This window comes from Cajanus cajan, chromosome 4 (genome assembly GCF_000230855.2).
Source record: "Cajanus cajan strain Asha chromosome 4, NIPB_CcT2T_4, whole genome shotgun sequence".
NCBI classification, from domain to species: Eukaryota; Viridiplantae; Streptophyta; class Magnoliopsida; order Fabales; family Fabaceae; genus Cajanus; species Cajanus cajan.
In genome coordinates, this window is record NC_138520.1 from 74,564,545 (window position 1) to 74,588,635 (window position 24,091).

Here is a 24,091-nt window from a genome sequence, read left to right on the forward strand (position 1 = left end):
ACTAATTGAATCATCCTTTTTTCTTTATTTATAAAAACTCTTTATTTATTAACGGTAGCATTATTGAAACAATCTCTTAAAGATCACATATTATTAATGACTTCATAAATTTTGCTAATAATTTCACTGAACTGATTTTAGTGAATTAAACATTCATGTTTAACATTATAATAGTTTTAGATATAATTACTATAAAAACTCATTATGTTGTAATATTAGGATTCAATTAATTGGAATTACAATACCCATGTGCTTAAGTAATGAATTGAATATAACAAGATAATTGTGACATGCTTAAATTTTTAGAAGAAAATAAAGGATTTTGTTAAATTAATTTATTTTAGTCTTTAACAAATAATGTATTTAACTATGATTGTCATGCTATTGAATTATATCTAACTGGTAATTTTTGCTTCTATTTTAAAATTTCAATACATTCTGTATATTTTAAAAAAGATAATAGATGGAACACTGTTGTGCAATATATTTTTTTTATGACAAAAAATAAATTTTTATATTCATTATAAATCCATCATAAATACATATAACATAAAAAATCTTAATTTTCTTTATCATTTATAAAAATCATTGACATAAAAAGCTTTTTTCTTTGGTTAACTATTGCTCTCCTTTAGTGTTCTTTTTCGCTTGTTATCACATCTCTTTATATTTTACTACTGTACTTTTTTTCTCTCGTTGTCGCATTTCTTTGTGTTCTATCACCACCACTTTTATCATCACGTTCGTTTTTACAACATCATTTTTACATTTTCTTTTCTCACTATGTTTGTCACCACCACGCCCACTTTTTCTTTTACACTACCACACTATCAACATTATATTTAATTAATATCAATAAAAAAATTTAACAAAAATGAAAAAAAAAAACTTACTTAGATGTATGAGAAGGAGGAAAACGAAAGAAAGGGGAGAGGAGATGAAATGAGAAACAAAAATTTGGAGTTAAAAAGCACAAATTGTGTTCTCAACAATTTTTTAAAACACTTATTATGATGATTGATTTTTAATCATCATGAAAAAATACTTTCTATGTCGATTTCTTGCTCAATCAACATAAAAATTCTTATATTATTTACAAAAATACCACCATTTTTTATTATTTGTATTAATATTTTTTATATATGTTAAAATAACGATGGAAATAGAAAAGTTTCCAATATTCACACAAAATCACTACGTCATTTATTACGACGGGTACACTATAATAGACATAAAATATCATCGTAAAATCATTATCTTGTACTAGCTAGTAAAATAAATAATTAAATAGAAGTGATCATTTTATTTTATTTTAAGAGTTTATTAAAGAAGAATACATGCAATACAACGGAACAAATAAACTATTTCATTTTGTTTGTTTGCATGACGAATGCTACGTAAATGTTAATTTATGTGGCCAACACCTATAGTTGTTTCCATTTGACCATGAGAATCCTTCAATTTCTAGTGCGATTTATTTCCTTTTCATTGGTCAAGGGCTTTATTTCTTTTCATATTCTGCTATAGCACTGTTTGTAAGCAACTTGATGAATCCACTTTCAAGGCCCACTAAAATTAAAACAGCCACTCATTCATTCATCTAATCAATAGGGGTTATGTCACTAAAACTTTGGTGCCAGTCACAATGCTGTACTGGGATATGACATTTCTAATCTCATCAACATTTTGACATGCTATTAGGATTTAGGAGAATTTAAGAAAGTTCGTTTAGAAAAAAAAAACATTTTTAATCATAAATATGTCATTTTATTTTATTTTTAAAAAATGGTCTAAAAATAGAAAAATTAATAATAATAGAACATACATATTTCAAATTGCGTTAATTAACCATATTAGTAATTATTGGAGAGCTAACAACATTTTATTATTACTAAATATTATTAGCAAATCTCAGAATTTGTGTATTGCTTGAGGCAATTATGTACATATTAAAGCAAAATGGAGGTCGTTAATTTTTAAAAAAATATTAGAATGTACCGAAGATTGAATGGGATTTTTAATCGTGAAGAAGTTGAAATCGGAGTTTCACACATGCAACACCATCACCTTTACATATATAATTACTTAAAAAATTAAGACCAATCAAATTTTGTCTTGAGAGACAAAAAAAATACAAAATAAATAAAAATAAGGTACGATTTTCACATTTTATCTTATATAATTTGAATTATGTTGCTGAGCATGCTTGTTTCAACTGCGTGCGTAATGCCTAGTAAGAGTACACGTAAAAAGATAAGTATACAATATGCTTTTTCCATAACCTTCTCTTTAATTTGTTTGTATTATAAATCCCCAACATACATTAAATGTCCCCTCCCAATTAACTTCTATATATACATGCTCTATATTCTTCAATTTTTCATCCCTTGCTAATAAACTCATTTATTCAAAGATATCTCTTCCACCCCACAACGTGCAAGACTAACCCTAGTAATGGGTTTTATTAAAAAGGTCAGTTCCGGTTAATGTCCAATTTTATTATAAAAAAAATATAAAAAAAAACTCTAGAACATGCACTGGTGTAATTAGTAAGTATTACACCAGTATTATTATAACTCTCATATATATGTATATATATAGTCATGGATTCATGTTTATTCTCAGTTTATTTTATTTTTTTTTCTTTCTGAAGATTGTGCTTCAAATCGTGCTTTCTCTCTTGTTTACAACCCTTTTTTAGTATTTTCCTCGCAAAATCGAAATTATGAATTGTTTGTTATGATTTCATTTATATTTTATTAAGAGTTCTATGTACTATTTATATTCTCAACTTCTCGAATTAGGCTTTACTGTTATTAATTTCTTTTTCACTGTTCAATGATTTTATGTACTTGTTCTTATTTTCCCTAGTTATTAGTTCTGCTGGCACATTCAATTTGTTATGCATAAAAAGGGAAATAACATTCACTCAATCCGAGCATGCAGAAAATAGATTCTCTCAAGTGAAAAAAAAAAAAAAAAGTTTCTCAATTGTTAATATATTACGCTTAAATCTTTTAAATCTTTACTTTAGAATAAGAATACATCAGAGTTTTTTTTTAAAGGTTAGGGTTTTATCCAATGAAAATTTAACCGTAGAAAATTCATTCACAATGGGTAAGCATGATTTTTATCTTTCCCCACGTTCTCAAATTCTCTTCTTTTTTCATTACCAAAATAGTAAATTTTAGAATCCTACGGATTCAGATAGTGAAAGACTAATAATACAGTATAAACAACATAAATATTTTCAGTCCTTCGGTAATAAATTTTAATTCCCTTAAAATAACCATACTTATATGGTTATTTTTTTCTTGATTTATTTTTTATTTTTTATAAAAAAAAATAGAAGTTGCCAAATAAAGGATGTTTACTTAAGCTTTATTTTTATTTTCAAAAATCTAATACTTGAATTTAATTAATTTATATATTTGACGTGAATTTTCTTAAAGCTCAATTTGCCTTGAAAGGTTTTTAAAAAAATTATTTTATGAAAATATTTTTTAAGTACATAAATATGCATATAAATAAATTCACGGGCCTAAATTTTTAACTAATTGATAAATATATAACTTTGAAATATAAAAATAAATGCATATCAATATTTTTATTGTTTATACATATATAAGCTTGCATATTAAATATATTTTTTTATTGTCTAAGCCTATTTTTTAATTATTTATTTTCAAAAATATCTTGATCTAATTTATTTGATAGATATTAATACAAGTCTTATTATAGCTAGAGAGTTGGTCATCCTCAACTAAGGGTATTAAAAGGTAATCTAATATGGAAGGTGTAAAAACATGTTTTTTGGGTCATGAAGTTTCTTATAAAAATAAATTATTATATTTTTTCAAGTTTTTCAATCTCACTTATTATCTAATATGGAAGGTGTAAAAACATGTTTTTATTGGTCAATGAATATTTATTTATTTTGATATTTAATCTTTTTAAATATAGTTATTAATTTATTTACCCAAAAAATAATAAACAATTATATACAGTAAACATAATCAAATTTAAATACTTGATAAAATCATGAGATCCAAATGAATGAAAAAGAAAAAAAAAGCTCTCAAAATTTAAAATGTATTGATATAGAAATAAAAACAATTGATTGAATTATCCATTCAGTTCAAATTAAAAAGATAAAACTAATAATAAAATTAATTACAATTGATCGACTTGGTTCGATTTTCTTTGTATACAATATTCTTACTGATGTAAATTAGAATCTAGCAAGGACTTGATGTAGATTATCTATCTCACTACTAAACCACTCTTATTAGTTTACATGGTTCGAATTTAAAATAAAAAAGAATAATTTAGGTGACTAATTTTATCAGTTTCATTTGAAGTGTGCGATACACACCGGCATCTCAACCCTATATTAAAGGATATATAAATATGTTCTAGCTAGGATTCCGATCAAACTAATATCTATTTTTTTTTTTTTATGATTAAATCTTTCAGGACACAATCGAGGGAAATGTTAAGGAGCAAGAGGTTTGCACCACGGATGGATCTATCGATAGCCATGGTCATCCCGCAATTCGACAAAGAACTGGCACTTGGGTTACGGCAGTTTTGATTTTAGGTATCATTCAACTAGTTAATTATCTATACACTGCTAGTATAAAGTTTTTTATACTGATAATCAATCAGAGCCATTAATAATATTTTTTCACCTGCTCATTTAATTAAATTAAAATATAAAGGCACTATTAACAGCTCTGATTTACTGTCATAAAAAACTTGTATAGGTGATTAACTCTAATTTAAATAATTTCATAATTAGTATATATGTAAGTATCAAATATTAATTTGATGAAAAGTAGTTAATAATTAGAATTGAATCAATAATCATGTATATATATTTAATTACTTATTTGTGTATATGTAGTGAATCAAGGGCTTGCGACATTGGCATTCTTTGGGGTAGGAGTGAATTTAGTACTATTTTTGACGAGAGTGATGGGTCAAGAGAATGCTGAAGCAGCCAACAATGTGAGCAAGTGGACAGGCACAGTTTACATCTTCTCTCTTCTTGGAGCTTTCCTCAGTGACTCTTACTGGGGAAGGTATATCACCTGTGCCATCTTCCAACTCATATTTGTTATTGTAAGTTATTCCTATTGCACCTTTTCTACAACTCAATAAATAAAGTAAAATGAAAAGCTCATGTGTTGTTATAGTCATAGAACATAGATTCTTAATTAATGTTGTCTTAACCTAGTTCTTTATTAAGGCTTAATAGTGTCCTTAATTGTTTTGATCTTAGAAGTCAACATATACAGTGTAAGCAAAAGTCGAACCAGATAAACTTTTTGACCTTAATGTGGTTAGGCCCGTTAGGGACTTTCAAAACCAAACTTGCTATAATTATTAGTAACTTTCATCATTATTTCCATATTCTGCTGTGTCATCATTTAATATCAGCTTACAGACTCACGATGACTTTCTAACTAAAGGATAATGACAAAGATATTAATATCAATTTGATTAAGAAAGGTTATTCGATCTGCACAAAAGGACGTACACGTACTGCTTGGTTAAATTAGTAAACTCTAGTTTGGATGTAAGTTTGAAAAACTAGAAACTAGCTTTTACCGTGCTTATTTAGCTAGGTCTTTATTGATGTGTTTATTTATCTGCCTCACACTTTTGACTTGCTGTTTGGTAAAATATAAATGCCTTTGAAAGAGTGGAAAACCAGCTATACAACTTTCTAGAATGAGGAATTTATTGTAGAGAGAAAAATGAAAATTTATAGTCGTCATTAATTAATTGTTAAGATTTAAAATAAATTCAGGAACACTGTTAATCTTAATTTCAACTGCTAATTAATGTTTCGATTAATCACCATAACTCTTGATTTTATTAGGAAAGCAATAAGAGTATTAACTACATCCCTATCATGTATTATTTTAATTTATACATTTTTTATTACTCTCTCGTGACACCCCCCTCTCTATATATATATATATGAGTTAATTACCTATACATTATTAGTGTTAAGATTTTTTTACATTGGCAACCAATCATATCTTTTAATAGTGTCATGTCAGTTACTTATTTAATGAAAATAATAAAATAAGCAACTTTAAAAGATATGATTGGTTGCCAGTGTAAAAAAGTTTACACAGACAGTGTATGGATGATCCTCTCCCTCTCCCTATATATATATATATATATATATATATATATGAGTTAATCACCTATACACCATCAGTGTAAAGTTTTTTTACAATGACAACCAATCATATCTTTTAATAGTGTCAAGTCAGTTGCTTATTTTATGAAATAATAATAAAATAAGCAACTTTAAAAAATATGATTAGTTGACAGTGTAAAAATTTTTACACTAGCAGTGTATGGATGATTAACTATATATATATATATATATATATATATATATATATATATAATTTCACACGCATCAGGTAATTTGGATAAATATATTTAATTTTTACGATTATATATATATATAATATACTATATTTTTTTAAAATATTTTCAATCACATTTATTATAAATAATGTTCTCGTTTATTATTTATTATTTTATTAATTTAAGAAGATTTTTGAATTATGAGTATTAAATAAAATTGAGTTAATTAGAATTTACTTATATTTCAGTTTAAAAATATAAACATTTTTTTATTTATATATATAGTTAGATTCAGAGAGAATATTAGTTAAAGTATATTAAAATTATAAGATGATAACAAATATTGTTATCCTCTTAATGTTTTATATAAGAAATTATAAAATTAAATAAAAATAAAACTTAAATTAAGATTTATTTTATTATATATATTTTTTTGAAGCAATTTTATTATATATTTTAAAATAAATAATATTATGTGAAAAATATTATTTATTAAGTCAAGAAATTTAATTCAAGTATAATATACAATTGATAAAAATAGTATGATTTTTTTAATAAGTATATAATACATCAAGTTAGGTTAAAATAATAAAATATAAGTAGGCGTTTGGTAGACTATAAATTTTTTTATGTTTGAAAATCAGGACTAGTGAGATGTAGAAATTATGGAAATCATGATTTTTGTTAATTATGAAAAAAAAATTTAGTTAATCATAAATGTTTCTCAAAATGTTTATAAATGTTAACTAAGGAATCAAGAAGGGACAAACAAGGTCGATCTGGTGTTCTTAAGTTTGATTCTCATCTATATTAAATTAATACTTGACTAACAAAAGTCACATCTTACAAGTGTAAATTAGTCCTTGATTGTTAGCTTTGAGACATTGCGTAAGTCATGTTCATAAACCAATACTTGGTTAACGAAAGTCACACCTCATGAATACAAATTAGTCATTGGTTATCAATTTTGCGACACTACATAAATCATGTTTATAGACTAAAAAAAACTTTGGAATGAAGATTTTTATTGCATAAGAAGAAAATAAAAATAGCATGATATTTTTATCACATTAAAACTTTATTTTTTAGTTTCCTACCTCCCTCTTGCAAATATTTGTGTGATGAGATCTATACAAAAATCATTCCCTAAAAATAGTATTTTCTAAGAATATTATTTTTTAAATAACAAACTAAACACAAAAAAATTAACATTTTCAAAGTCAAATTCTCGAAAAAAATAAAAATTTACTATCTACCAAACGTCCAATAAATTTACCTTGTTCTCAAAATTAATTGGAACTTCTCAAAATAGATTTGATCAAGACAAGTTAACACAATCTGGTTTGAAGACTTTAGAATTAAATATTTAGGTGTGTGTGTATAGACATTAGACACAAACATGAGCAAGAGTTTGTGTCACGATATTTGCTGTGATAAAGAGAATTAATAGTTTTTATATGACAGGGTTTGGTGTCATTATCATTGTCATCTCACATATTCCTATTGAAGCCGAGTGGTTGTGGAGATAAAGAATTACAATGTGGATCACACTCATCATACAAAACCATTTTATTCTATGTCTCCATATATCTAATAGCCTTGGGAAATGGAGGATATCAGCCTAACATAGCTACATTTGGTGCTGATCAATTTGACGAAGGAGATCCAAAGGAACAAAATTCAAAAGTAGCATTTTTTAGCTACTTTTATTTGGCTTTGAACCTTGGTTCCCTCTTCTCAAACACCGTATTGGATTATTTTGAGGATAAAGGACAATGGACTTTGGGATTTTGGGCTTCAGCTGCTTCTGCTGCTATTGCATTGATTTTGTTCCTCTGTGGCACACGTAGGTATAGATACTTTAAGCCTGGTGGAAATCCTCTACCTAGAGTTGGCCAAGTTTTTGTTGCTGCTGCAAGAAAATGGAAGTTCAAGGTACCACGTGAAGGAAAACTATACGATGTTGAAGAGTCCTCAGACGATGGAAAGAGGAAAATGCTCCACACCATAGGATTTAGGTGTGTATATCATTCTCTCTCACATGCATTAAATTTGCTAATTTTTCACAATTTTTTTTAAAGAAGTGTGTTAATAAGTTAGACAAAACATAGATATATGAACTATTAGAATTAGTCTAACAATATAGAGTTAAAATAGTATATATGAATTTCTTGATTGGAACATCAGTGTGACTGTATACAAAACATAAGTGTATATATAATACTATATATACTGTTGTTCTGTTTGTACTTTATAGTTAAAATCATTTTGATTAATACACAAAACATAAATATAGTACTTGCATCATACTTTCATCATTTAGTAAAGAGTAAATTTTTATGCATTGACGATGTAAATAATATTTGAATAATTGATAGTATAAAATTTTTTAGACTTAAGATATATAAAATTAAATATTTTAGGAGATATTTTCATATTAATAACAAAAATTGATAATTTTTTTGAGGTGAATTAATTAAAATACTGAGTATGATATCTAAGTCTTATTCTAACAAGTTATGTATATAATTAAGGAAGCATTTTAAATTTTTAATAAATCTAAATTGTAAATTAGCATTTTTTTTTATAAAAAAATGCGAGTTTACAATGTTAATTACATAATTCAATTTAATTTCAAGAAGTATAAGTTAGCAGGTCATTGATGAAAATTATTATAATTTATCAGGTTCTTAGATAAAGCAGCATTCATCACATCAAAAGATTTGGAGCAGATAGAAGAGAAAAAATGCAGTCCATGGTGTCTGTCCACTGTGACACAAGTAGAAGAAGTGAAATGCATACTAAGACTAATCCCAATTTGGTTGTGCACTATAATGTACTCAGTTGTTTTCGCTCAAATGGCATCACTCTTTGTGGTGCAAGGTGATGCTATGGACACTGGTATTTCAAGTTTCAACATTCCTCCAGCAAGTATGTCTAGCTTCGATATTTTAGGGGTAGCATTGTTCATCTTCACTAATAGGCACATTATTGACCCTCTTATAGCGAAAATAATGAAAACCAAACTCTCAGAGCTTCAAAGGATGGGAATTGGGCTAGTCCTTGCAATCATGGCCATGGTTTCAGCAGGGTTGGTGGAGAAATTCAGGCTAAAGTATGCAATAAAAGATTGCAGCAATAATTGTGAGGAGTCTAGCTCACTGTCAATTTTTTGGCAAGTACCACAATATATGCTGACTGGAGCATCAGAGGTTTTCATGTATGTGGCACAATTAGAGTTCTTCAATGGGCAAGCACCTGATGGATTAAAAAGCTTTGGCAGTGCACTTTGCATGACATCAATATCACTAGGAAACTATGTAAGCAGTTTGCTTGTTGCAATTGTGATGAAAATCTCTACCAGACATGACATACCAGGATGGATCCCAGGAAACCTAAACTTGGGACATTTGGACAGGTTTTACTTCCTTTTAGCAGCACTAACAACAGCTGACCTCGTAATTTATATTGTATTGGCTAGGTGGTATAAATATACCAAGTTTCAAGAAAAGAACCTAGAAGACATCAAGAGGAAAAATCAAGAGGGATTTATAGTGTAGAGATATTACATGATAAATTAGATAGTCTGTGCAATAATGGAATTCATTACGCATTTCTCTTAGTGAAGCGGATGTACTACAGATTGTATTCGATTGATCATGTATTTCAACTACAATTATATTTTATATTATTTTTCTTTTGTTTTGGTGCATATATAAAAAAAATGTCACGTGATATATATTATCCTTTTCTAAAAGTTAAATTGCTAATATAAAAATAATTATAATTATTATATATTCATTTTTTATTTCTCTCTACTTCTTATCATATACTATATGTATAAATCAAATTTTCTCTTTATTTTATTATTTCTCTCTATTTTTCTTTTTCTTACACTTATCGTATTTAACTTTTTTCGATATCAAAAGATCAATTCCTAAAAATAATATTGTTACATTAATTAGGGTTGGCTTTGAGTTTTATTTATGTCCTTGATAAAGTGAAAAAGATGATGCTTTATAATTATTTGAATACTACTTATGACTTTAATTTTTAAATTAAAAAATATAAAACATACAAACAATTAAATATGCAATTGTTAAAAAAATATTAAACATATTATATATTCATATGAAATTATGAGTTATCTTAATAAACCACTGCACATTGAAAAAAATGGATCAATAATATGATGACTCATTATAAAAACACTCAAAGAGATGAAGATTTACAATTTAATTTCAAAATTTCAACGGAATAAATCATGTCACAATATAAAAAATTAAAAGAGATTTAAAGAAATTAAAGATGAAAAAAAAAGTTAAAGATGACTCTTATAATTCTATATTAACACTTATGAAGGTTCATGCAAAAGAGAGGAAAAAAAGTTAATAATTAATACATCATACTTTACTTTTTATATTTAAATTATTGATTTATTTTCCTAAATTATGGATAGTTTTTGTTGACTAATGAAAAAAAATAATTATTAAATAATTGTTTACAATTATTTTATTTTTATAATACATTTTTTTTATAATTTAATTATATAAGTTTTTATATTATATAAATTAATTAGATAACATTTTTGTTTATCCTTCCAATAATAAGATTATATATGATCGTCCCATCAACTCATGCTCAGAGCACCACGGCAACAACCAAAGAGACCATGCATATCATTTCATAAGCCACAAGATATACGACCAAATTTTATTTTATTTTTATAGCTATTTTACCTTATTTTTCATTATTCACGATTCTATTTTGGAAAGCTAAAGCATATATGTCATGATCTTTTGCTCATTTAGGTAAGAGGGGAATATTAAATGTGAATATTAAATAAATTTGCAAATATATTGATATTTCAAGATTTCATTTTTTAATATTAAGATATTTTCATTTTATTTTAATTTTAAGAGAACACCAAGTTTTGTCTGACATTTTTTTGTTTGTTTTATTTTACAGTATTTTTTTATTGTACTTGCTTTCTGTTTCTGCATGTACAATTATATTGGGCCAGCCTAACCCAAAAACTTTGTTTCTAAAGGGTTCCACCTACATCATAATATTATAAAATAACTGCACCCAAACATTTAGGGTGAGAAGCCCAAGAACTTCACAACTTTACGGACTCTTCTTGCATAACCACATATTAGCAGATTTGGTTTTGCCAATTTAACTGTAATTAACACTTAATCAAACTTACTTGTGTGTAACCAAAAAAAGAAAAAAAAAAAAAGAAATGAAAAATCAAACTCACTTGCGTAGTTGATCTTTGTTTGTCCAAGATAGTGGAAACCACACAATCTTTTACAAGGTCCTCAAGACGCTGAGTCAGATATCCATCACCTGCTTCTGCTTATTATAATTTATTTAATTTGGAAACATCGCACAAACTTAATACTCCTTTTAATCTCATAAACAAACTCGCAATATATATAAAAATATAAGATAACAATATTCTACCCAATTGATACCACAATTAATAGGTAATTAATTGAGTTTTTTAACCATTGAGTTTCTTATATGGTGTGAAACCCTCAAAAACTAGAGCTGTCAAAACGGGCTAACCCGGCCCATGTGGGCCGGCCCACCTTGACCCACTTTAAAAACGAGCCAACCCAACCCGGCCCACTTGTAATTTTTTCAAAAAAAATTTGGCCCGGCCCGGCCCACCACGGGTTGGTGGGTTATACGGGCCAGCCCACCAGCCCACCAAAAATTAAAAAAAAATTATTAACAAAATTCAAAATTTTAAATTAATTATAAATTAACATAATAGTCATAAAATTAACATCATTAATAGTTATAAGTCATAATTCATCATACAAAATTAAATACAAATCATGATAAAAGTTTAAAATAAAAATTTTCAATATATCATCATACAAAATAAACTACAAATCATATTCAAATTTTTATTAAAAAAAAAATGGTGGGTTGGTGGGCCACCCGGCCCACCACGGGTTTAGCCCGGGTGGGCCGGGTCAAAGTGGGCCGGGTTGAAATATACCCACCTACTATAAAACTTCAATTTTTTTTGGCCCGGCCCGGCCCGTTTTCAAGGTGGGCCGGGTTGGCCCACGGGTCCCGGCCCACTTTGACAGCTCTATCAAAAACTGCTTGAAAGTATCCAAAATATTGAGTCAGATAGGCATACACAAAATAATAAGGAGCAATATATATCAACTATGTTTGCTTATTGCTTAAAGTTTGTTCACATTGCACAATCTTAAGGAACACTTATTCCAATTAACACAAGGAATTAGTTAATACAATTACTTTTTCCTATAATTCAACTTGCGTAATCTAGTTGTGCTTATCTGAGAGGAAGTGAAACCCATAAAATCTGCTTCAAAGTTTTTACATTGATCCGCGCAAAATGATAAGCGTAAAAGATATCAGCTACCACTTATTCCTTTCTAATATTTTATTGTTTGCGAGCAATGACCAAATTAATATTTAGCATCCCTTTAAACTAGACTATTATAATTATACTTAATTATAAGAATTTTATAAAGATATTAATGGCATGTAACCGTCTAGAATGGTATCAGAGTCTAAACGCACTTGTAAAGTATTTCTCTCTTTTGAAGGAGTATAAGGTATAATCACATAGAAGAAAGTGAGTAAGGAAAGATCTACACAGCATGAGTAACTTGCAAACAGATAACCCACGTCCTTCTATAATCCACTCTTCACAAATCAATCTTACAATCCCAAAATCTTGTGAATAAACCCTGTCAGATAAGAAAAAGAAAAAAATAATAAAATATATATATATATATATATATATATATATATATATATATATATATATATATATATGTGTGTGTGTGTAACGTAAGCCAAATAGAAATTGTGGTGAGTGTTTTTCACGTTGCGAGATGATAGTGAATCCAATTTGGACTAAAATGTAGCAAACAAATTTGGACCTGGTGAAGAGGACATGCCCCATTTGACCAATTGAACCCTCTTTTTTAAAGAGAAGGATTATGACACTGACTTCGTGAACCATGTCTCCTTAAAGCCAAGTTGAAAGTTTTGCGTAAAATCAGAGAGAAAAAAAATAAAAGGTAAGAAAGAGAGATAAAGGAAGTTAGAGAAGAAGGAAAATTGAATCACGAGTCATTTCCTTCGTCAACTCGCCCAGTTTTCTCTTTTGTATCTACACATTTTTGAATCAAAATTGTATATAGGGATTGATTCAAATATATTGTGCAATTTTTTCTTTGTTTTGATTCGTATGAATATTTTTATCATTAAAGTAATTATTTTCCACAATTTAAATGATAGAGTCGCTAGCTTTTTGCTAACTGAAGAGTCGCGAGTCAGTAAATCCAGGTTCAATTAATATGAGGGTGAAATCTATACTAATTTAACATGTAGTATACTAGCATATGAGACTTTAGGGAACAAAAAAAAGTACATCAGACTTTATAATTTACTTTTCAAAAAAAGGGTAATATATAAGCATTAGAAGGTTAGGCATGGGCATTCAAATATGTCATTTTCATGGACAGCTTTCCTAATTAGAGAGACACGTAAAACATGATTTTTCGCCAACTGTGTGCCAAGTTAATTAATTATCGATAATGATGGCATGTGATTTTATTAATTACAAGTGCCCAACTCTATCACGCTTTTTCCAAATTTCCTTCCTTACATATTTACCCCCAAATTTTCCAGTGAAGGCTAAGTAAGCGTACACGGTACATGGGAAAGATTATTTTCCACAAATTCAGCTATTCTTTTTAGAAAGTTATTTACATTAAAAATTTACTTTTTTTAGAAAAGAATTCAAGAGAATTGAACTCAATAATAATGAAGTTTAATACTTACATGTTTTACTCACATAATTGAGTTAGACCCCTTGATGAAAAATATATATATAACTAAAAAAATTATATGTTTGGAACAATATTTGAATTTTATAAACATTTTTTTTCAGAGCTAATATCATTTATTGTAAGTTCGATAATATATATATATATATTAACAATTAAAGATGATAAAATTTATTGAGAAGTAAGATAAAGGAAAGAAAAACAAGAGAGAGATATTGATTGATTGATTGAAGAGAATAAAAAAAGTTGAAAAGAGTATAAAAAAAATTGAAGGATAAAAGATAAAGGAAGAAGGGGAGGAGGAGAGAAATAATAGAAGAGAGAAGGAAAAAAAAATAAGTATGAAAAGTTTTTTTTTTCACTTGTTAACAATTAAATATGATAATATTTATTTAGAAGTAAGATAAGGAAAGGAAAACAAGAGAGAAAGAATAATTAATTGAAAAGAGTAACAAAAGTTGAAGAGAGTATAAAAAAAAAAATTGAAAGGATAAAAGATAAAGGAAGAAAAGGAGGGGAGGAGAGAAATAATAAAAGAGAGAAGGAAAAGAAAATTAAGTATTTCATATTAGTTTTGATTAACTTTATTTTAGCTCTAATATTATATACAAAAATGGGAAGAAAGGTAGGACACAACGTGCCACTTAACGTATCGTATTAGTGTTATACAAGAATATAGAACAATAACAAATAATAATAATGAAATTTATCAAAAGGACTATTATATATATATAGACATTATCGTTCTGAAAGCAAAATTTAGTTAGACATTAATGCAAAATGTCATGTTTCTCATGGATAACACAATGAGCCTATGAACACATGCACTCATGATATTAGGCTAAGGAAACCAGAGAACAATTGGCCAAAAATTATGTGTAATGAACAAATATAAGAGAATAGGAAAAGACCATTAAGAAGAAAATAACAATTGTTTTGCTATTGTACTCTAGATCTTAAGAGTTTTTCTATAAAAGTCTAACATCAAAATGATTGTATCTTAATGTGTAGCACATTTTTAATGTTTAGAAAAAACAATAAAAAGAAGAAATATATAACAATCAATGAATTCATATCATAAATAAATAATTGCCTAAACACCATTTCAAACCAACTAAAGGAAAAAGACCAACAGAAAAGTCAGTAAATAAAAAATTCTCACCAATGTGGAATCTCGATCAAAGGCAACAACACTAAAACCAAAAAGAAAAAGAAAAATAGAAGTTACTTGCTTTTTCATCATGCAACAATTCCCCCACCAATGGTAAAATAGGGAGAAACAAAGAGGAAATTTAGGCAAAAGAAGAAGTGTTAAGTATCAATGTCATAATGTCTAAATTGATACTCTTTGAAGTAAGGCAATAATTGTGTTATTGACATATAGTTGCAATTCCACGTATGCATCCTAGATATTTTGTGCACTACTTCATTTATTTAAATGAAAAATAAACAAATAAATAAATAGTAAAAAATAAATATTAAAAAAAAAACTTGAAACGGTTAAAAGAGTTTGTATAAAATTGAAAAACCAACTTAAGCTTCACACGGTTGAATTGGTTGTTGATGTGAAACCATGATTGCCAAATCTAATGATGTAACCCACATTTTTACTAATCACTTATGCGTAGGAATGAAAAATGAATGTATGGCATAATTATTTAAAAAAAAAAAAACAGATCACAATTAATTGAATAAAAATAAAATAAAATCATATTTTTAATTTTTAATTTTTTTTAATATTCAATTCACTCTTATCATATTTAAAAGAGTTAATTTGATCATTTAATTTTTAAAATATATTTAATATTATCTTTCTGTTCAAATTAACATTAACGATATTAATAAAATTAAATGAAAGATAATATTGATTTTTTTTGGAAATTAGATGATCAAATTGATCATTTTAAAAATAGTAGGATTAGATCGAGCATTTTTGAAAAAGTATAACTGTAACGACTTATCATAGTCATTACACTTCGTGGAATCACCACTAACAGTAGAACTACTCACATTCTTAACACATCAACATACATCTTTTATATACATCCCCTCGGGTCAATGCATATAAAGATAAAATCACATCAATCATGTATAACATATCAATGCTTAACACATCAACCAATAATAACATATTAGTGTCTGACAATTCATCCAAATATAACATATCAATGCTCAATAATTCATTTAATAATAGCATATCAATGCTTATTCAACATTCCAACCATGCAATTTATAGCATATTAATCATACATAACATAGCAATGTTAGACAACTTAATCCTAATAGTATATCAATGTTTGTCATCATCATTATCATCATCATATATCATACAACATGTATCAACATGTAACTTACCAAAATCAACTATATTAGTTCACATAACTCAACACAATTGGAGTTCCACTAATCCAATCAAACTCATCTTTATCTCATATGAAAGATAAGAAGATTATCTATAACTCTTATGAAACCCTCAAGTTTTAACTCCATAATCTACTATAGTGAAAATCACAAAAATTGTAATAATTTGCCTAAATGCTAACAACTTGATATTTGCTCACTAAAAAGGTCATAACTGGAGTTCTAGACCTCCTTTTAGGTGATTCCAAAGCCATTGGAAAAATAATATCTAGGGCTACAACTTTTATGAAGACAACAAAGTCTAATTCAGAAAGCACCAAATCGCTCAACTGTTTCAAAATCGTTTAGTGGATTCCTTCCAAAACACACATGTTTTTGATTTATGATTCCGCTCAGCTGTTTCAAAATGGCTAAGTTGTTTCCTTCTAGAGATACCCACATCTCTCATTTTCAATTCTGCTCAACTTTCTTAAAATGGCTTAGCCGTTTCCTTCCAGAAACACCTCCATTTCTCATTTCTAATTCTACTCAACCATTCCAAAATGGCTCAACTGTTTCATGATTGAAACCATCTCTGTTAATTTTTCACAATTTTGGGGTTTTCAAACCTCTTCATTCCATCCTAAGCTTCCTAGAAACTCCAATCTCAATTCTAAATCATAAAAACTCATATAAACAACCAAAATGCTTCAATTTCCAACAATAAAATAACTCATAACAAAAATTTGGGTATAAAATCAAGGTTTCCCACTTCTCCCAAAAACCCCAAATACCACAAAAATCCCCAAGAGACTAAGAACACCAAGTATCCTTACAAATCAATTTAAAACTCAAACAAGAGCATGCATACCACACGTGCAACATGAAAGTCCGCACAATCTTCCACCATGATCAAGTCCTAGCTCCCTTTACTTTGATTTCGAGCTCTTCGGAAGGGAAGAAAAGAAGAAGGAGAGGAGAGGAAACTCAAAACTCTCATAGTTGCACCACAATTCTTTCTGCTCCTTATTGCCAAGCTCTACGAACCCTCCACCATTATCAACCCCTTTCCTACAACTCAGGTGGGTCTAGAAGAAGAAGAAGGGAGTTAGTTTTGCAAAGAGTGGAAAATTACTAGTGTTACAGGAACCAAATTGAATAAAAATTTATTTAACATTTTTTTGTCTAAATAAATTTAATTTTTTTAACTTATCTTAACAAAATTATGAATTATAATAAATTGGGTACTTGAAATTAAAAAAAAAAAGACCATAAAATGAAGGAGTTATCTAATAAAATAAATTATTAAATAGATAAAAGAAAATTCAAATTTATCTAGATAAAAAAAATGTTAGATAAATATTTGTTCAATTTAGCCCCCTTTATTTACAAAATGTTCGATTTGATTTCACTATTTTTAAATGATTCAATTTGGTTTATTTATGGAATCTTTGGCAATGGATTCGAGACATTTTTCAACAACAAATAGATTTTAGTTCAATGCATTCTCTATTTTCTATTTTATACAAGCATTGGAGTGGTCAAATTAAAGAGTTGTTGGTCTCAACAATAATACATGTGATTTGGATTATCTAGGTAGCCAAGAATGAATTGTGTTTTAAGGACCAAACACTGACAATTCATTAGGTATTTTCTAGGGTGATGGTCATGGTTTCCCTTTTCTAATTGTTTCTCATTTAGATGTATTTCATATTCTTGGCAGGATGCATGCATAGTGTGAAAGCTCTTTTCACACCCTCGTCCACCCAGACCTCAAGGTTTTGTCAAGTGTAATACTGATGGCGAGGCTAGAGGATCTCCTGGTCAAGCGGCTTGTGGGGGTATTTTTCGTGATGCTATTGGTGTTTTTCGAAGGGGTTTTCCTTATTTATTGGTATTGCTTCAACTTTCTTAGTAGGACTTGTGACAACCATGCATGCAATTGAACACGCATTTGCGAGGGGTTGGCTTAGTCTCTAGCTTGAGTGTGATTCTAGATTGGTTTTAGATGTTTTTTCTAATATTAATATAGTTCCTTGGTCACTTCGTAGTAGATGGAAGCATCACATAAAACTCTATTCTTCAATGTCTTTTAGGAGCTCGCATATTTTTCATGAAGGCAATCAATGTGTGGATGCGTTAATTAGATATGGTTTAGCAAATAAAGGTGATTTTGTTTGGTGGAATGTTTTGCCTACTTTTATTAAGTTATGGAATCGTTGTAATTTACCTTCCTTCAAGTTTTGTTAATCCTTCATGAGTTTTATAGCCCCATGCTCTTGTTTCGAATTCTATATATATATATATATATATATATATATATATATATATATATATATATATATATATATATATATTATTTTATATTTTTCTTTTTCAAGTGGGAGGTGTTGGATTAGTAGGTATTGATGAGGTGCCAACCTAGCAAGAATTTCTACCCTATTGTGATGCCCTAATCACCTAAGCTTTATTTTAAAAAAATGATTTAATTTGATCCTCTAATTTTTAAATGATATTCAATGTTGTACTTTCGTTAGATTTCATTAATGATGTTAGTGTCAATTTGGACAAAAGAATAACATTGAACATTTTAAAAATATTAGAGGACTAATTGAACCATTTAAAAATAGTGAAATCAAATTGAATCTTAAAAATAAATAGAGAGACCAAAAGTATAATTTAGCTTAAAAATAATCTATTAATTAATCTATTTAGATCTATTAAAAATTCACATAAAAATTTAATTCATCTAATGCATTTAAAGCAAAAAATCTCATCCAAATTCATCCATTAACAATTTTTTCATAGATGAATATCTAATCCATCCATAAAAGTAATGTTAAAATTAAATAATTTTTATTTTTTAAAATATTTTATCTCTCTCTTTTATAAGTTATTACATTTTTATATAGTCTTTTAAAATTTTAAAAAAATAATTATATATAAAATAATCTTTAAATCTCAATTTAATAAACTTTTCATTTTGTAATCAATAATAAATTTTAAAAATAAATAGTGGATGAATTACTAGTCATATATCTATAAAATTAAATGAATGGATTGAATCTAATTCATTATTTATTATTTATTTTTATTGTTATAATTGGATTGAATAGATTTATTTATGATTCAATCAGATGAATTATGAATAAATATATTCATTTGTCATTTCTACTTATACATAAGGATTTATACATTTGAATTAAGCTTTAGAATGAGATATTCTTTATAAATATGGACTTTGAAGGAACTAAAAAACAAAACAGTAATACTGAAATTAAACAAAATAAATGACATTTAATAATGTTTCTCAAGTCACACATGCACGAGTTTTAGGTGTTATTTCTATTACATGCAAATGCAAACAGAAAGATGAGTATATATAAGGAATGAGGAAAGAAAAAATAAATCAGATGAGAAGTGGATGAAAAAGAAAAAAATGATCACCCCTTTAGAAAATAGAGAGATGAGTGTATATAATGAATGAGGAAAGAAAAAATAAAACAGACGAGAAGTGGATGAAAAAGAAAAAAGAAAAAGATGATCACCACTTAAGAAAATAATGCAGCAACTTTGAAACTCTAATGAGAAGCTTTTTTATGAGAAGAATAATGGTGAACATTTTTCCAAAAAGTTGTAGACGAAGAGAGAAGATGGGAGAGCTTTTGTTTCATCAAAAGTTTCATCAATACGCAAAATATTGATCAGGGAATTAAGAAGAATAAATCAGCAAATTTTATTATATTTATATACAAACTAATAATTATAGATTATCAGATAAAGTGATTTGAAGAGACAGGAAGTGTTAGTCCCTAAATAATTGCGTCACGTTGCACAAAAGAACTTAATTATATTTATATAATAGTTACTTGCTTTTTTTTTTTTGTGTGTGTGTGTATAGTTACTTGAATGAATATACTTGTTTTATGTTTTTGCATGTTTATTATTTTTCACATTTTTCGTACCTTTTTCATCCATCATTTGTACTTACTCATGTGCTCATAAATATTTATGTTTTGTTTGAATGAGGAGTGAAATACAAAGAAATAAATTAAGAATGATAAAAATAAAGAAGAAATAAAATAAAGATAGGTTTTTAGGATGAATATACATCGAAAGAAAAGGGGTAGGAAAATTTATTTTCTCTTGTTTAGAAGAATAAAAAACAGAGTGGAAATAAAAAAATAAATCTTATAAAAATATTTTTATAATAGTTAAAAATATAATTTTAATATATTCTTAATATAAAAATAATAAATAAAAAAATTATTCCCCTCTCATTTCATTTCTAATTTGGAGGGAAAGTGTTATTTTGGTGGGTTTCGTAAAAATAACATTTTTTCCCCTTAAACAAGCTAGGAAAATATAAAAGTATTTTTATTTTCTCTCTTTCTTCTCTATTTTCTTTTGCCGTATTTTCTTTCAAACAAATAACAAGAAATTAGAGACAGAGAAAAAAAGTATAAATGTAAAAAACAATATAATATGATAAGGAAAAAGATAGTTAAAGAAATAAAAGATATTGATTTGATATGCGTGTATGATGTGAATATTTATATATCATAATTATTTTTCATCACATTATATTTTTTCTTTATTTTTCACTTTTCTTTTTTAATCTTGGTCTTTCTTCTTGTCATATACACTTTGATGGGAAGAAAAGAAAAGTCGTAGTCTTATGGAAAGAATGAATACCTTTTTTCTTGAAAAAAATAAAATAAAAATAAAAATAAACTTCTATTCCTTTGCTACAAATAAAGGTGGACACGAAAAAAAAAATCAAAATTTTCTCTTTAATTTGAGGAAAAGCTTAAAAAAGGAAAATAAAATATTAAAATTACTATTTATATTATTTAGAATTACAACATACACAAATAAAATTATTGTATTCACTTTTATTAAGGTAATTTATTATTTTCCCCTTTTTTAACAAATAATTAAAAATCATCTCAATTTTTACTTATGTTGGTGTTTTGAGCAAGTGCACACCCAAGTCTCTGTAGTATAATAAAATGTTGTCGATCCTTAAAGACTTGTGAAGTAAATCTTGATTTTTATTAGACTAATTGCTACTTGTTGATTCGAACTTTGAATATTCACAAATGTTAAGTAATTGATATGAACGGTAAATTAAAATCAAGTGAACAGAACCGAATTAAATTTAAAGCAATTTAGATATATGAAGCAGTTGGGACTAAATTTCATCAATCTCTCTTCTATGTATTCCTAATGATTCTTGCAAATAATTTCATCATTCATTACCATTGAGTTCTCTATATTCATTCTGAACCAATTCCTTGACACTAGAAATTCTAATTAAGATATTTAACTCAATGAATGATTCATCACTTCATCTGGTTAAACATCTCGCATTAAGAATCAGAATTTATTGCAACTATCAGTTCCGGAACCATTCCTAGCTTTCAAAACTAATAGGTGATTCATTTCAAAAACTAGATTCAAAAGACGTTTTCCAACTAAGTTCTAAATCCAAGATCAATGATAAAAGATCAATTTATCACAGCATTAAGAACAAAATTCAAATCACTGGCACTCAATAATAAATTTAATATATATATATATATATATATATATATATATGAATCAAAAATGAATACACAGGAGTTCGATGATTACATTCAATCCCAATCCAAGAGTTTTAGCTCTCCATAGTAGAAGAAATCACAAGATGAAAATAACAAGGGTAGAAGAAAGAGATTGATCCTAAGAACTTTGTTCCCACGAGCTCCAGGGTGTTCTGTTTTGTGTATCTTCCTCTGTTCTTCTCTCGTGCAACCTTCGATACTCTTTTTCTCTCTCTCTAGCCCTTTTATATATGTTGGAATTAAAATAGAGCAGGCAAGAGAGAGAAGAAACAGCTCAACGCCTAGGAAACGGTTGAGCAGATTAAAGAATCCTTTATCATGAAGAAATCTGAAGGGTTGAGCCCTTTTGATCTGCTAAGTGCCTGGGAGACTCCTTCATCCTTAAGTATTCCAAAGGGATGAGCCTTTTAAATCCGCTGAGCGCCTTAGAGACCGAGATTGCCCCATCTTCTGTGGCCAAACCGCTCAGCTCCTTTGAGGCGCTGAATCCTTTTTCCTCTGTTTCACTTAGGTTGCTTGCGGCCTTAAAAGCGCTCGAACCTTTAAAAGGGTTGAGCCGTTTGCTTCCAAGAACTTTGTTAGAATAGTGGATTAAGCCTAACTCAACCCTACAAAACCGGCAGCTTGTAAGGTGAGGGTTGCTTTCCACTTATATATTATTCAATTGCCTAGTCTCTAGTCGATGTGGGACTTGGGTTTTTCCCAATACATCCCCTCACGTCCAGCACTATTGGGCTTGGTACGTGGATAAATGGTAGGTGACCCTTTTTAATGATCTAGGATTGGCGGGACTTGGGTTTTTCCCAATACACCTCCTCATGCCTATGAGGCATGCATCAATGGTGGGTGGCCCATTTTTAAAGTGGATTTAAATGGCTCTGATACCATGTTAGAATAGTGGATTAAGCCTAACTCAACCCTACAAAACCGGCTTGTAAGGTGAGGGTTGCTTTCCACTTATATATTATTCAATTGCCTAATCTCTAGTCGATGTGGGACTTGGGTTTTTCCCAATACACCCCCTCACGTCCAGCACTATTGGGCTTGATACGTGGATAAATGGTGGGTGACCCTTTTTAATGATCTAGGATTAGCGGGACTTGGATTTTTCCCAATACACCCTCTCATGCCTGTGAAACTTCTTCTTGTTCCAATCTTCAAAAATCTACAAAACAAAGGAAAATTTTAATCATAAGAATCATCACTCCATTCAATCACTTCAATTAAAGTTTTTGATTCCATGTGTATTTTCCATAATTTTATCATTATATTAAAAAAAAATTATGCTAGATAAATATCCTAATTCAATATTTTCATTAGACAAATTTGAGACTTATCAACTTTCCCCAAACAAAGGATTATCCTCACAAAGAAATTAGTGTGAAAAAAGACATTATAGAAAGTGGACTAATCAAGGTGCGTCCAAACTACTACAGTATCAAATGAACTCAATTATGGCGACATGAGACATCAGAAGAAATAAAGTCGGCTTATTGAAATGGCAGTGGAAGGGGATATGATGTATATCTAACAATGCTCAGAAGGCGACAACTAAAGTCTACATCGGAGGCCATTTCGACGACATTGACACACACTTATGTTATTTGATGCACAAAAACATGAACACTATTTACGATGAATGGTTTACAGCAAAACAATTCAAACACGATCCCATCACCAAATTAGTGATCCATGCAACAAAGTGGAACCACCAAAATATTCTTCAAAGTGTAGGGCCTGCCTAATAACAATTTCTATGCATTAGATTCCAACTTGTTTTGGCTTTCATAAATTCTTTTAATTTTTTTTAATGATATGAAGCCTAATTTAAGGTCTTGTTTTATTAACTCCTAATTAATATCTTTTATCCTCGATCTATTTTTATTTTCATTAATTAACTAC

The 24,091-nt window shown here is 28.1% G+C and overlaps 1 protein-coding gene across 1 annotated transcript; it reads left to right on the forward strand.

Moving 5' to 3' along the window:
* The first annotated feature begins 2,374 nt into the window (after nucleotides 1–2,374).
* Nucleotides 2,375–10,093, forward strand: LOC109802747 (protein NRT1/ PTR FAMILY 7.2-like). The gene is made up of 5 exons (XM_020364152.3): nucleotides 2,375–2,472; nucleotides 4,477–4,600; nucleotides 4,907–5,124; nucleotides 7,858–8,411; nucleotides 9,080–10,093. The coding sequence occupies exons 1-5, from the start codon at nucleotides 2,455–2,457 to the stop codon at nucleotides 9,951–9,953; spliced, it is 1,788 nt and encodes a 595-aa protein (XP_020219741.1). The 5' UTR covers nucleotides 2,375–2,454; the 3' UTR covers nucleotides 9,954–10,093.
* The last annotated feature ends 13,998 nt before the right edge of the window (nucleotides 10,094–24,091 follow it).